The following is a 16,303-nucleotide window of genomic DNA, read 5'->3' on the forward strand; positions in this document are numbered from 1 at the left end:
TTCGTTCATGTAACAATACTGTATTTCCTTTCACATCTGATGTTACATCAACATTTCTGTCCTAATGGAAAATTTGGAAAACTGTAACTAATATAAGTGAGCAATAATTTAATAGGTATCGTTTTGGGGAAGAAAACCAAAACTAGTATAAAATCATCTCTGTTGCGGGTAACTCCCCTTCACATTTCATCTCATTTAGTCTTTGGGATAGAAAAAGAAGATAGTTCCTCAAAACAGTTATGATTACAATTACATAAGATCATTATAAAAAATTATTTATATATATTAAATCACTGTAAGTTTATAATGCATCTTATGTGATTGGTTATGAGATATTTACGTTTTAGCATGTTGTGACTTTTATATGGAATAAAAAATAAATATAAATAAAAAGACGGGTGTGCCTCAACCAAGAGAGAATTTTTTATTATTATAGCCTTCTATAAATTTCAACTCGGGATATCGGAAAAAATAGCCAACGTTGATGTTCAAAGAAATATTTAAAGACATGGTCATACAACACTCCAGAATCGTAGTTTGTGTGAAAAAAGGTGAAGCAGCTTCTTTGAAATTGAAATTGTTTCTTTAACTTGTAAATTGTAACTTTGGCTGAATACCATGGCAATTTCCCTCGTCTTATGACTTTGCTCATACGAATAAACATGCACGCACTGGTGAAATAAAATGAGGAGACGTTTATTGTTACCATTATATTCATTTTAGTTTCCCTAATGTAATAAAGCTAACAAAAAAACGAAATAGGAGAGAACAATCTCGAGTCGAAACAAATGGTCCAACTATTATCTGGCAATAAAACGTATAAGATGTCGTACAGTATTACATATGTTAATGTTATTATGATTATATACAGTTGTAATGGAAATTTGTGTTTAATAAATATGTACGGTAATATAACTTTTTTTCTTGAGTTGATTATCGCAAATCGCGAATTAATGTCCTCCATAATTTCTTCAAAGAGATTTTCATTCAAAATTAAATCCACGAAACTCCATCTCTACGAAAGTGCTTTAAAGCTGAAATCGTGAAAATTAGTGACCACAGGAGAAAGGTAGTTACAGTTACAGTTGTTTTAAAGACACAGCGGCCCTTTCAGATTTGTAGATAAAACTTGTATTTCCACCTGTATCCTATCATTATGTTTGCCGAGAGCACAACTCAAGCACAAATACGTAGGATTCCATCTCAAAAGGATATATACAATAAAGATTGTTTAGTAAAAACTCAAATTTTACTTAAATAAACTGGCATTCTTCAGGCAAACGTGTATGAAACTATGCTGTTATCTGAATGGATTTGTCAGCGGTGGAACATCTTTAAACAAATGAAATATCGATCTTAAGTGGAAGTATTTCATACAACTCATGTTTTCGGTCGTTTAAGTATTTTATTGACTCATGAAATCAGATGAATACTGTGCCCCTCTTTACTTTCGCGTACATCGTATATTTCACATCTTCGTTATTTTACGACATATTCACGAGTATATAAAAACTCGACCAAAGGCTTATACTAATATTAGTGCATGAATTCTCGTTTCTGCTCTCTCGCATAAATACGCAAACATTTGAACCTCGCGGGAATAAAGTAGTTTGCAGTAATACATGGCACATATTGTAAATGGAGAAGTAGATAAAAACCGAAAGTTACATCGAAATACTTAAATGGCGTGACCGTTCACCATATTAAATTTGTCATTTGTTTGGATGAAGTTTAATTTCCATAGCGGATTTAGACCGATCGTTGAAAGCCATCTTAAGTAGTCTAACTGCTTCCGTGTGTGAAACTCCGACCAGTGAATGTCCATCTACAGATACGAGTGTCATCCCAGGCTACAACAACAAAACGATGGAGAAATAGACGATATGACATTAATGATATGTGTTGACATATTAATCGAATGAAAAATGATGGTAACAAGAACACAATTACAAAGAGAATTTTAAAGTAATTATGATCCAGACAAGATTGACTCTATGTAAGGGAAGTATACACGTAACTCACGAAAATTAACCCTATTGAAGCACAAATTTGCGCAAACATAACGACGAAATGAACTCTTTAATAAAATTAAGGTATTTTTATACCGAGATATCTGGCATGACCGTTAGCTTGGGTGTGGCTGTGATGGGTTTTACCTGAATAAGAGAGGAATTGGCCGCGGCTCCAGTCTCCAGTACTGTATCCACTCGCACCTCAGGCTGTTTTTTACTGTTACTTCCTCCCGATACACACAGACCTTTAAAATCAATAGCATGGTTAGATTTTGACACCTTACTTATAACTGCGTGTATATGTAACTCTGTTCTGTTATTACTGGCGAGACTCATAAAGCTGGTAATAAGTAGAAAACAACTTTCCTGTTAAAATAATATTTTCCTTTTGGTTAAGAAACATAAAAACTCCCTTTTTAAAACTGATTTTGAGATGCCACTTGTGAAATAAAGTCCTATATTTATGTTAAATAAAACGTGATAGTACGAAGGGTTTTTGACATGTCAATTACACGAAGAACAATGGTCATAGGACGACACCCTGAATAACTGACAATAGTGGAAAGTAAGAAAATTCTTATATTAATGAATAATTGAATAAAAGTACTTTAAATACAACAAAGGGAGGTAACATTTCCTGGAACAAATTCATCTAGATCGCGAAATTAAATAACACGAAATAAAGTTATTTTGTTATATTATAGTAAAAAGTTTTAGAAGCTAAACAATGAAATACAATATAAATTTCTGATACTTTAAATGAGAAACATACTGTTTGTAATTTTATTTTGTAAATCTTTGGCACAGTTCATTCTTAATTCCAAACATTATCACTAAACAAACATTGTTATTTTAAAATGACTTTCTGCATATTTTGGATCAAGTATATTAGACTGTATAAGTTATAAGCAGTTGCACCTCTTTCTAATAATGTTTTCAAACCCAAAATAAATTATTGGTTAATAATAGCCTCTCCAGCGCAGTCTTTTCCAAATATGGGCCCGGTGATTAACTCTATCAATTAAGTATGTATTATTCTGAGGTTTAGTCCCGTTGAAGTCACTTTTTGACAAAGATCAAAGAAGTTGTGATATTTTCAAATAAAATTTATCAATATCTGTAACAAGTTGTCCGTTGTAATTTTTTCCAAAAAAGATACATTTCTGTAAGTGGATTCTTATACGGGGATTTTAAGAAATGGCCCATTTGACGGCCATTTAAAATCTTTTTAGCTCGCCTATTCGAAGAATAGGGGGAGCTAATGTTGTCACCCCCGGCGTCGGTGTCCCATTTCACGTTAAAGTTTTTGAGCAAGTTTCTGTTTCGTCAATTGTTTAAGCTTAAGTCATTATAAATGTTTATGATTTTATTTTCCTAATGTGTATGAATGCTGAACGTGATTATACAACCAATTTGGGGCCCTTTAGGGGTTTTTTGAGTCAGTTAATTTGTCATATTTCCATGTTAAAGTTTTTAAGCAAGTTTCTATTTTGTCTATTGTTTAAGCTTAAGTCATCATAAATGTTTATGATTTTATTTTCCTAATGTGTATGGATGCTGAACGTGATAATACAACCGATTTGGGGCCCTCTAGGGGTTTTTGAGTCTGTTAATTTGTCATATTTCTATGTTAAAGTTTTTCAGCAAGTTTCTATTTTGTCAATTGTTTAAGCATAAGTCATCATAAATGTTTATGATTTTATTTTCCTAATGTGTATGGATGCTGAACGTGATAATACAACCAATTTGGGGCCCTTTAGGTTTTTTTTTGAGTCTGTTAATTTGTCATATTTCCATGTTAAAGTTTTGAGCAAGTTTCTATTTTGTTTATTGTTTAAGCTTAAGTCATCATAAATGTTTATGAATTATTTTCCTAATGTGTATGGATGCTGAACGTGATAATACAACCGATTTGGGGCCCTCTAGGGGGTTTTTGAGTCTGTTAATTTGTCATATTTCTATGTTAAAGTTTTTCAGCAAGTTTCTATTTTGTCAATTGTTTAAGCATAAGTCATCATAAATGTTTATGATTTTATTTTCCTAATGTGTATGGATGCTGAACGTGATAATACAATCAATTTGGGGCCCTTTCGGGCGGTTTTGAGTCTGTTAATTTGTCATATTTCCATGTTTAAATAGTAAATACTTGAACATCAACTTCTTCTGAATAGGCGAGCTTTGCTGTTCTCCAACAGCTCTTGTTTCACTTTGAGAAGAGCCACAGTTTTAATTTTTTTTACTGAAATTGTTTTTACTGAAATCATCGCTGTGCCAGTATTTTTAGCTTTATCGAGCTAATTTTTGCTGTACTTTTTTACTGTGTTCGTTGTAATTTAAATAGTGAGCATTAATGTGTGAAATGATACTTTATTTTTACATTTTATGATAATTTGAGCACTTTTATTTTTTACTCTGAAATACTGAAAAATAAATATTCAAATGGGATAAAAAAAGTAAGCACACAGACGCCCTATTTTTCTTCCTGATTTAGAAAGAACAACCATTTCCCTATTAATATGCAAAATATTTACAAAAGTTTAATACCAGAACTTTTTCTATAAAGGGTTGAATTGGCAAATACATATAGCTGAAAACTGTTCATTTTGTAGCTCGAAATCATGGGGTAGGGGTAGCATATGTTGTCATTCTGAGAAAAAAGTGTATTTTTAAAGTTGTCATTCTGAGAAAAAAGTGTATTTTTAAAGAAGACTACTGGAAAATAAATTCTACAAACATCCATACATATCAAACACCTCATTAGGAATTTATAGCTTTAATATGTTGTGTAGATGGTCAAAATTTCTATAAAATCCAATATTTTGTCAACTAGGTATCTTTGAATGACAATAGCTCAAAAACGAGCATACGGACATGTGTTTTTTCTTCCATTTACTTTTTATGGTATTAACTCCTATTTCCAAAAATCTATATGAGAAAAAAATTTAATATAGGAAAATTTTGACTTATCGGAGGACTACATCCTTAATTTAATGAAAATTGAATTTTCTAGTTGTTGCAACACCTGTTATTATCTCCTCACTAAAATCGGCCACCAGGTGAAGAATTAAGTTCTCAAGAATCTTATATTTAGACATTATCGTTAATCTAATAACTTGCTGAACTATTGTGCCCTGGTATTAACGCGAAGATCATAACATTTAAAAATTTACCAAGAGTTGGCCTATCTTTTTGTATGAGCGTCGTCACCTCCTCTCCGCAGGTAAAGTCAGGCTCTCTCCTGTAGAATGATCAACACATCGACTTGTGTTTGAATTCAAATATATCTAAGTAAAACTAATATTACAGAAGTAGAATTGATATACATGTATATGTGATAATGTATGTTTAGACACTGTCTTTCGTATTACTTATTAATATATCGTATATAAATTGATGTGAATGTTTATATTTATAACATTTTATCTGATTATTGAGGAGTTTTTAATCTCTATCAATTGTAAGTTAGTGCAGTAGTAAACAAGTTTACCAATCAGTGAGGAATTTACTATTCTCGAATTTGATAATTTTTCTTATACACATTTTTCTTTGTAGCAGATATGAAAAGAACATATTCTGTATTTGCATATTACAGAGTTATCTGCCCTTGCGGGTAGGTATTGATTGTGACGCCATGTGTTTGCGAGCGTAATGTCATACTTTTCGGAGAAAACGACGTGAATTGCGCTCACAAAATAATGACGTAACAATCGATACCTACCCGCAAGGGAGCTAACTCTGTAATATGTAAAGACGGAATAATGTATGAATTCCGTAATCCTCACATAGATAGTAGGAACTATTCCTATCGATACTCTCATTTTAGTTATATAGGGATATTGGTCATAGTTGCGAATATTTGATCCGTAAAAACAAGTAGAAATGGAGGAACTTCATAACCCAAAAATATAGCTAAATTGCGGAATTATATAACGCTAAATCTTAATTTGTCCGTGTTAAGTCCAACTCGCGTAAATAACCGGCTGTACGTTAATAACATCTTTTTGGTGTTGTTATTGACAATCACATTCATCTGTATACGTACCCACTAACTGAGCAGGCGTCCCCCACAGACTCAGGCGGGGAACTATGTTGTGACCCGTGTGACCTCCCAGACATAACGTCAACAACATGTTGTTTAATTCGTTGTTCCTGGTCATGTTGTTCTACAGGCTTGATGTAGAAATGGCCACTTTCGTCTTGAAAATAAAATGATGGTCATGAATAAAGCTGAGCCGCAGGAGAATATATCTCGTAAATATTGACTATAGTTAGCAACACCTACAGAGACACAGTATACATCTATTAAGTGCTTTCTGCAATCACGCTTTCCTTCGGGTGCGATTTTCTTCGAGAATTTCGCGAAATTCATTAGTCGAAAAAGAAGGTTAGATTACAGTTATCATAAATAGCGCAGACATGTTTGTTTACAAAATATGCTATGCATAAAATTTGTGAATTTTATAACATGTAAGAAAACTGGCTGATGGAGTAAAAACTCGATACGTTTAATCAGATCCGCTTATCTCGATTTAATTCTTATGAATGAAAACGGATTCTGTTTAAATATATTCAATAAGAAATTGTCTTTATTGAAGCTTTATTTGGAGCATATTGAAACATTTTCAAATCCATGGTATTGAAGCTTTTTAATTAAATTTTAATTGTACAATATTTACACAGACATAGGTAATAACGTCACAACACAGGTAGGTGTACATTCTAATGTAATACTCGTGTAATACTAGTGATACATTGGTGTAATATTGATATGATATTATAGTGCACCCTTAAGGCAGTGTAGACAACATTTAGATACAAAATGTACCTTTAGTATGATTGACGGGTTCAGGAGCTGATCTCGAGTCTGAGGGCAGAATGTAAATATTTTTACTTTACGACATCAATTTTAGGGAAGATAGTCTCGTGATCAACATTAATTGCCACCTTTCATCTCCCTACTAATATACAAATGTACCACCTTGGCGATTTGCCTTCATTACTTCATTCAGACATATTTTACATAATATATACCACAAAGCAGTAAAATTCAACTTTATACCCTCTTAAGGTTTTAAATAGTGAAGCAAAAGATTTGAAGACTTTTTTTTAATTGCAAAATTAGAAATGTTTAATATACCTAATAACCGTCTCTTCCAGTGTATATATATTGTTTAATTTAATCTTAAATAAGTTTTTAAGTTATATCGAACGTAATACATAATATGAAAATTAAAATATCACCTGTTTCTGTCATGAGAAGGTGTTTCTTTGGTTTCCTCCCCTTGTTAACATGATTTAATTGTAGGTGGAGTTTTGTCGACAACTTTTCATATGCTTCCATCTCAATTCGATGGACGCGTTGGTCAAATCGACTCAAATCGTTGGAATACAGAACACCTCTTTGAAAAAGAAAAGACATTAATACTAAATAAGGAAAAGATATTAACATTTATTCATGGTTCCTCTTATATATTTTTTCATTCATCTTCGCTGAATATTTGTAATAGTTGATGTATTCTGCATCATTAGTGATACATCATATAATAAATGCATATCATTCTAAAAACTAAATTGTAATTTTCAATTTTGGAGGAAATAAAATAAAGACAATAATCCATTGCCCCACAAAACGTTCTGATACAGATGCATTTTATAGAAATACATAAAGTACAGCAATATGTCAATCTGAATCTAATATTCATAATCATCAGTATATATCCTTTAAACATGTAACCTAATTATCATTTTTAACTTATAACATTTCATTTTCTGAGCGAGAGTTTTATCAGCAAACATTTCAGTATATAAAAGACCTTTTGGAGGGCAGGTTTTTCTAATTGACAATTATTCCTTATGCCCTTTTTATGTCCGATGGGTAACAAACTTCGACACAGCTGCAATATGTCTTTAAATGTGATATTTTCTGGGTAAACGTTTCTAACTTTGTGGAATTTTTATATCATGACTGTTCCGAAGTAGTTTCATACCTTATGTCTCGTAACAACAGCAATTTCTCTGGTTTATCTAAGATCGGGATTATGGTTTGAATCATACGGTCAAGGTCACGGGAACTATGATACTGAAATTTAAAGAAAAATGCATTTTCATTATAATATCCAGTGTGCACGTAGCCAGATAAAAGAAAACAATAATAAGGTGCAACATCATTAATATTTACGATTCACTTAAAATGAATTGATGTATTATTTAAACATAGAAAAGTAAGAAAACAATTGAGCTTCAGTCATTATAGGCAATTTTGAAACTATCTTTTCCCCTTTCATATTACTGGAAGCAACAATTTGATTGTTCGAAAGGTCACTAAAACGTTATCCATAAAGAGATGTTGTGTCCTTTATCAAACGGAGTATGTTATAATAAAGATTTTAATCAGATTGATTTAAACGCGACAACCACTTGATGTGTATAGCATACGAAAATACTACAGCCTCCCAAACCAAAGTCAATATGTTTAACGTACCGTTTCCACGTGTCTGACAGCAGCCGAGTACTCGTCAGCATTAAGGAGTTTCCTAAACTCGTCCCTTAGCACAGTCATATTGTTTTTGTTGATGGAGTTTTTGTGTAGCTTCATACTGCCATAGTATTCCCCTCTTGGGTCCAAACTCTCCCCTTTAACCACATAACAAATAACTATAATCTGGCGATGGGATAGATGGAATAAATCATTCAAGTTACTAATTTGAAAGCATATTATCCTAAACAAAAGTTTATCTTGAGGAAGTAATTCGAAATAATTGCGGGTACTCTCTTTTCGGCTGGGAAAAGTTTCAAAACATTCCGTTATACATTCGTGTATTATCATTGTAACAATGATTTCGCTAACACAAAAGTTTCTTGGGTTTTTGTTTTATATTCGTGGTTCCATAGCATCTAAAAAAACTAGAAGTTCTATAACGCAGTAGTATTACAACGGAATTTAATAAGTACAAGTACAACACTATTATTTATAACACATTACATTACTATTATCAAATGAAGAGTGTAAAAGACGTGATCACTCTCTGAATCTTTAAAATGTCGATCTATAACTATTTGATGATAATGATGTGATAAAGATGATGGAAATAATTTTGAAGATTATTATGATGATATGATGGTGGTGATGATAACAAATGACGATGATGATGAATGATGTAAAGATAAATTGTTGGAATTCTGTTTTATTTGTATATCCAGAAAATGTTTTGAAAAATAAACAATTTCAAAAAGCAACTAGAAATTGTCACTGGACAATTTGACTGGCTTTTCACCTGAAAGGCATTCCGGTCAAGGTTATTCCCATTACAGGTTCTATGCCTTTCAAAAATTCAGAAAAGGCTTTTGAAAATTTTAGGATTTTTGGCCCCTGTGACCCTGAATACAGGTCAATGTCAATCATTAACAAACTTGGTAGGCATTTATGTCAGCATGCTACATACTTAATATTAAGCATCTAGGCCTTCAAGAATTTGAGAAGATTTTTAATTCTTTTGTCGAAAAATAGTAATTATAGCAAAAATAAATTTTGAACTTTGACCTTTATTTCCAACCAAAAGTTGACGTTTTACAGAAAAGTGGTAATTAAATTGTTTCATTTGTGATTGTACATAATATATCCAAAAAATGAATTTGTCTTTGTGGTTAACAAGCTACGGCTGTCTCAATGAGCTTAATTTCCACTTGGTCATTTTCATATCAAATAAGAAAAAGAAAGATTCATTCAGGTCAAGTCCCAATGTTAATGTATTATTGGGAAATAAAACGAAATGAAAGTACACTTTGATTGTTGTGGAGATCTAGGGATATGTAGGATAACATTAAGAGAGATTAGCAACTTAAAAGACATCCTCTTATAATAAAGTTATGCGACACAATATAAGAATAGGAATAGCGCAAAGACCTAGAATGTAATGATATGTACGCGGGGATATTATGAAATGAATGAACAAAATTTAAACTCTAGAAAAATACCGATGGAACACAAAACCCTTTAAGATGTTTTGACAAAAGCAGGTGGTTCAATTGAAAAGCCCATTACCAAGCATGAAAAAGAACTGTTAAGCTCTATAGTTTGGTGATAAGTGAAAAGGCCTGAACAAAGACTTTGGTGAAAAGGTAAGGTCTGTACTTAATAAGTGGCAGTGCCAATCCACGACCAAGGCTCAGGTGTAAATATCTAAACTCTGTAACTTAATGACGTGAACGTGAGAGAAAGAAAATAGTAACTACAGGTCTTACTCTTTTCCTTGACATAGCTGCTTTTATCATGTTCTGAAAAATGTCACAGAGCAAGTGTTCACATTGAATACGTAAATAATATACAAACCGTATAAAGTACTCCAAAACACTACAGCCCTATGGTACATTTATACAGATATCGACATTCAATAAGATGCAGTTTATTTATAGACGTCATTTACATATGCATTATGTCATCACAAAGATGCATTAGTGTAATGTGACTCAAATCATGTTCTCAATTTGATTTGTGAATATGTAAGTTAGTCACGTTAGTGCAACAGCTGATCCCATTATTATACAGATGGAAATCGATTTCTTATCCCAGGGTGTTTGATAGGACACAGTGTTCATAGAATTGCTTAGCTCTGTTATTGTATATTAATTTTTGTTACAATTCTTCCTGTAGAAAATTGCTTTTTGAAAACACAATAAATCTACGCATATTTGTGTCTGATAAACCGCAACGTTTGTGCGATTTTGATTTCTTCGTTAACAGGTCTTGTTATCTGAGAGGTGTAGACTTACGAAGTGCTGAAATCTTGTTATCTATATTTGATTAAAATACGTTTGAAGGGTTTTGTTTTTAAATATTTTGCAGCTTTTGTCTCTGTGTTTGATGCTAAGTTAAGTTGTTAATAAGATTAAATGCGTTCCTTTTACTAGAATGAAACTTGAAAGCAATATCGTACAACAAGTATCACGTTGATAGCCATATTCTACGCGATTTAAAATAAATTTTAATAACGGATTATTACTTTATATTCTGTATCCTTGATAACTTATCCTTGAGCATCTAAAACTACACATCACGTGTGTTAAATACACAGCGAGTAAAAACATTTTTCTTCAAAACACCCGATAACTATACTTACTGGTGAGGCGTATGCTGCCTTTGAGCTTCTCTTTGATCGCTTTCCATTTTCCGCTGATGATACTATCCTCCTTTCGTCCCGGGACATCCAGCGTATCTTTTAAAACATAACAAAAGAATTAATTTGTTTGATAGTGTTGTGGATTTACAGGGAATGTTAGTTGCTGCATGTTTAAATACCCTATTAAATAAATAATCATAATCATAAATAAAATTCATTTCTTAATACAGTTCTGTAATCAATAAAATTCATTTCATAATAATCAATAAAATTCATTTCATAATAATAAATTTCATTCGTCGATAAAAACAACGAAATAATGAGAAATTATTCAAATAACAAATACTCTGCATAATGTTTGTCATAATAAGAAAACCGTCAAAATAGAGAGCAAAAATGGAAAGTTGAATGAAAACCTTGAAACTTCGTTTTTTTACAACACGGAAAACATTATCAAAAGCTATATTTAAATGGATATGTGTCAAATAAAACGGAAAAAAGTATTTGAACTGTTCATCAGTGTTATAAAGTAGTATATATCACTGTTGATATTTTGTTCTTGAAGTCAGGGATATTCTCACTCAAATCAGTTATTTCTGGATCTAACGTAGTACTGTAAACCAGCTACTAAATTTCGCGATTTCCATTTCAAATCAAATGCGTGAAGATTGACTTTAACGGATTCAAAAAAATGAACAGAAATGTAAATCAATATCAGTGATGTAGATATTAAATTGCGGAGATAAACTTTCGCTAATTACTTGGATCACGAAATTCGCGAAGATAAATCGCACGCGAATGAAGGCTTGTTAACAGTAACAAAGGCGGGTATCCATTTGTGAAATATTACTAAAATGTTTTTCTATTTCTTTTCAAAAAGTTTTCCGCTTTGGAAAGCGTCACGTTGAAAGCCTATTATAGGGTCTCTGTTTGTTATAACAATGAACTAATTATCAGATTTATGTAAATACCCAGACAAAAAAGACTACATCCATTATATAGATTACACATTCCTGTGATTATTATAAAGGTCAGTCTCGGTTAACTCCGTCAATGATTCAGCTAGATTTCACTGTGTGTATATTGTATTTACTCCAGTACAGACATACTGAAGCCAGATACAATAGATCTGTACAAAGTTTGGCATAATGTGGCCTACAGTACATTTGTTGTTTATGTAATTGTAAAACTTGATTTGTCATTGTTTTCCCGTGACTTTGATTTGGTTTACAAGCTACAATAAATGATCAGACTGTCGGTTTAGGTTAACCCTTTTTGTGTTTAAAAATATCTAAGGATTTAGCTGCACATCGTCGTGAGTTGAAGCTACAATGTACAATTTATACAAAATAATGAATGTAATATCAGCTGTCATTCACGTGAACCCGCTTTGTACTTAAAAGCTTTCAATATTTATGATGATGGAGGAAACTGCAATACATGTGAAACGACACTGCATACCAATTGTCCAAACTGAAAATGAGTGTGAGCAATATGCGTGTAGAGTTAGTGTCCTATTACAATTCGACGAACATTGTAACTATCTCTTTATTGTAACTAAAACTTAAGTTATTTTCAGTAAATAAAGAATAAAGGCATATTTCAGAAAGTCATTTTATAAAAAGGAAAACAAAAGCTATTATAACCGGTATCGATAAAAGATTGGATATTTAAGAAAATAGAAATATTTAAAAAGGCTTACCTGGACAACTTTTACCTGGCTGGTCTTGAGATGAAAGCGTAGACATTTCTATAAATCCGATGTTTGACTGCCTTTGTTCTAAATCCCTGATTTGATCGTCAAAGTTTTGCATGACACACATCAAATCTTCATCGTCCTCGAGCTCCATGTTGACCTGGTAAGGGTCGATAAATGTCTTTTCTTGTATGTCCTCTTCTGTATCAAAACGTATTGAGGCATCACCGGAAACACCTTCGTCATCGTTTGTTGCTTCCCCTGAATCATCCCCATGAACTGCGTCATTTATCGGCAAATAAGACGAAGGCGACTCCATGTGGATGACGATTGAATCCTGTGGTGCATTATCGACAGTACTTAAATGGTATTTATTTGTGACCTTTTCAGAGGCAACTCTTTGCTGAGTGGGGAAAGTACAATCAATATCATCGGAATTTTGCAAGGGAGATAACTCCTGCTTAACCGCTGTCACTTCACTATTTTCGTATTTGTATTCAATCTGTTTCGGAGTATTATCGTCACTCCGAACACTGCTGGTTTCCGATGTATGGTTTGCTCGTCCGAGAAACACAACCGCAAGATCATTGTTTTCATCGCTGTCGTTATTGTCTGAAAGGTCTAGGTCACTAATTGACTCCATATATTGGGGATTGAGATCCATTAATTCGACACTACCACTCATCTTCTGATTATCTCCCCTGTCGAGAGTGACATTATCAAGGTCGTCACCCCTAGCGATGATGTCATCCATTGTGATGTCATATTCCCCACGCACACCTGAAGAATCGTCAGTAGCATCAGAACTGATACTGATAGTGTCTGATCCCGACTCGTTAGGAAGATAGGCGGGGTTAACTGATCCCGTAACCTTTGACCCTCTAGCTCCTGACCAGTTCTCGATTTGTATTGGGCCATAAGTCCAACTATTGCTCTTGGAAATGTCATTTCTCTGTACATGGGGCAAATAAATCTCAGACTGAAGGGGCAGTTCAGTGGACTCCTGGTCGTTTGAATAAATGCCCGATGGTATGGGTACCCGAAGATGAAGAGCACGACTTCTCTGTGAACCCTTGTCGAGAGCCATATCTCGTAATTTCGTTTGTCTTACCCTTGACGTGCCTAAATTTTAAAAAAAACTTGGCTTTGATTATGAATCATGAAAAAGGTTTGCTTTCCAATAACACAATAGTCATCAACAAAACGACTTCCACTCATGAGGTTATTTAATCTACAAAACGTGACAGAATCTCCCTATCATAGACAGCCATTACGATGTCAGCAAATATCACCCGTGTTCATTTCATGGTCACGCGAATACCCTCAATGCCCATAAAAATTACACAACGTAGTTACAATGCAGAACCCAAACTGACAAGATAGCTGTCGATCAACTGGAAATGATTTCATGCTAAATATGATTCACTAATAGATGAAATTATAGCTCACCTGACCGGCTTGACGACAAGGTATTAGTTTGACTGTTCCATGAATATTCCGCAAAAAGCTCCTTATACGCTGGATACCTCCCCATGTCCTAGGAACAGGAAAATACATAGACAATACATTGGATGATATATGGTATGTTTACAAGGACTAATTTCTAAAACTTAACACACAAGAATGGTAATAGTAATTACATATTTTTATAAAGAGGCGGTTCTGAATCCGAACGTAAAATCCAACGGTTACATATTAGACAAAAATATATGCAAATCAAAACTTTATCAAGAAAAAGAACAGAACTAGATGTTTCCAAAGAGTAAGCGTGCCATCGAATGCGTTTCCATATTTAAAGTTTGCTTTATCTATGAACTTTGATCAAATATGAATACAATTTACTATTCCATTGCAGGTTGAGAGATGACCTCACTCACTCAATTGTGTATCTTGCGAGAAGATTCACTTACCCGGAGAGTAAGTATGAGATGAGTTTCGCTCCGTAACACATCAACAGCGTTGGGATGTGATATGTTACTGAAGGAGATTCCATTCACTTCCAAAATCTGATCACCAACTCTTACCCCATGACGCTCTGCGATACTGCCTTTATCAACTCTGTCAAAGATTTCAAAATAATTCTTGTTTATGCTTGAAGTATTATGAAATGTATTGAAGATTTGCATTTTCAGTTATTTATTTTTGTATTTTGTTTGTTTGTCTATGACCTTTGCACGATCAAACAGCTGTGTGATGAAAAGTATCTTGTTTCATATTGTTTATACTTCAAAGATTATGGAATTTATCAAAATTTACAATTTCATTTATTTTTGTTTGTTTTTGTTGTTGTTTGCTTATTTGTTTGTTTTTTCATGGCTTACGTTAGCACCTTACCATCAAACAGCTAGTTTTACAGTCTAGGCACAAAGCTTATTTTAAAGCATATGATCAAGTGGTATAAATGAAATATGACATATTGGCTTTATATAAGGAAGCTCAATATGACATAATCTTAAGATACATTATTTTAATACTTATTGGGAGACAGCTAGCATGTATTTTCTCGCACTTCGGACAGGAAAATCTCACATGATATCCAGTGCTAGATTTTTCAATCTCATCCAATCTGTCGGTACCTTTACGCGTTTTTTTGGCGGAATTTTACGCCATTCATGTAACAGTCCGACGCTTGTGACGTCATACTCTCGAATCGTTGACGTCACATGCTTCAGATAATCAATATTATTAGAAATGTGTACATTCAGTCATTTATCATGCATTGTTTTGGTTGTTGTTTTAATTATTAAAACAGTATGTACTGATTGATCATCGTTTTCTTTGCTATAACCTAACTATAGTTTTACGCGGAATCACTAAATTCGAAGCGCTGATGAAATAGTTAATCGGTTTTCAACCAGGAGGCTCAAGATGGGATAATTTTACACTCAGAACGCAGATGGTTTTTATTTTATTTTTCTGACCCAAAGGGTCAGGATGACCTATAGTCATCATGCACCGTCCGTCGTCGTCCGCCGTCCGCCGTCCGCCGTGCGCCGTGCGTAAACTTTTCATTCAAACAACTTCTTCTCAATAACCGTAAGGCCCAAAGTACTCATATTTGGCCTGTAGCATACTGGGATGAAGGGCTATCAAAGTTGTGAAAATAAATGACCTTGACCTACTTTCAAGGTCACAGGGGTCAAATAGGCTAAAATCTTTGAACGACTTCTTCTAACTAACCAAAAGGTCCAGGGTACTCATATTTGGCCTGTAGCATGCTGGGATGAAGGGCTATAAAAGTTGTGAAAATTAATGACCTTGACGTACTGTCAAGGTCACCTGGGGTCAAATAGGCTAAAATCTTTGAACGACTTCTTCTAACTAACCGAAAGGTCCAGGGTACTCATATTTGGCCTGTAGCATGCTGGGATGAAGGGCTACCAAAGTTGTGAAAATAAATGACCTTGATCTACTTTCAAGGTCACAGGGGTCAAATAGGCTAAAATCTTTGAACGACTTCTTCTAACTAACCGAAAGGT

At 33.4% G+C, this 16,303-nt stretch overlaps 1 protein-coding gene across 3 annotated transcripts in view; it reads right to left on the reverse strand.

The window, feature by feature from the left end:
- Window positions 1-1,318: 1,318 nt before the first annotated feature.
- The window catches only part of LOC138335082 (PDZ domain-containing protein 7-like), a 28,464-nt gene continuing 13,479 nt past the window's right edge, over window positions 1,319-16,303 (reverse strand). The window contains exons 6-18 of one of the 3 annotated variants that reach the window (XM_069283992.1): window positions 14,735-14,882; window positions 14,274-14,361; window positions 12,831-13,946; window positions 11,129-11,224; window positions 10,254-10,286; window positions 8,494-8,645; window positions 8,000-8,091; window positions 7,254-7,411; window positions 6,838-6,876; window positions 6,055-6,208; window positions 5,183-5,250; window positions 2,157-2,257; window positions 1,319-1,850 (exon numbers count right to left, since the gene is read on the reverse strand). In XM_069283992.1, coding sequence (XP_069140093.1) covers window positions 1,713-1,850; window positions 2,157-2,257; window positions 5,183-5,250; window positions 6,055-6,208; window positions 6,838-6,876; window positions 7,254-7,411; window positions 8,000-8,091; window positions 8,494-8,645; window positions 10,254-10,286; window positions 11,129-11,224; window positions 12,831-13,946; window positions 14,274-14,361; window positions 14,735-14,882 — 2,383 coding nt within the window. In that variant the 3' untranslated portion in view covers window positions 1,319-1,712. The remainder of the gene's footprint in view (window positions 1,851-2,156; window positions 2,258-5,182; window positions 5,251-6,054; window positions 6,209-6,837; window positions 6,877-7,253; window positions 7,412-7,999; window positions 8,092-8,493; window positions 8,646-10,253; window positions 10,287-11,128; window positions 11,225-12,830; window positions 13,947-14,273; window positions 14,362-14,734; window positions 14,883-16,303) is intronic. The other 2 variants (XM_069283993.1, XM_069283994.1) reach the window with 2 other exon arrangements.

Source organism: Argopecten irradians, chromosome 11 (assembly GCF_041381155.1).
Source record: "Argopecten irradians isolate NY chromosome 11, Ai_NY, whole genome shotgun sequence".
NCBI classification, from domain to species: Eukaryota; Metazoa; Mollusca; class Bivalvia; order Pectinida; family Pectinidae; genus Argopecten; species Argopecten irradians.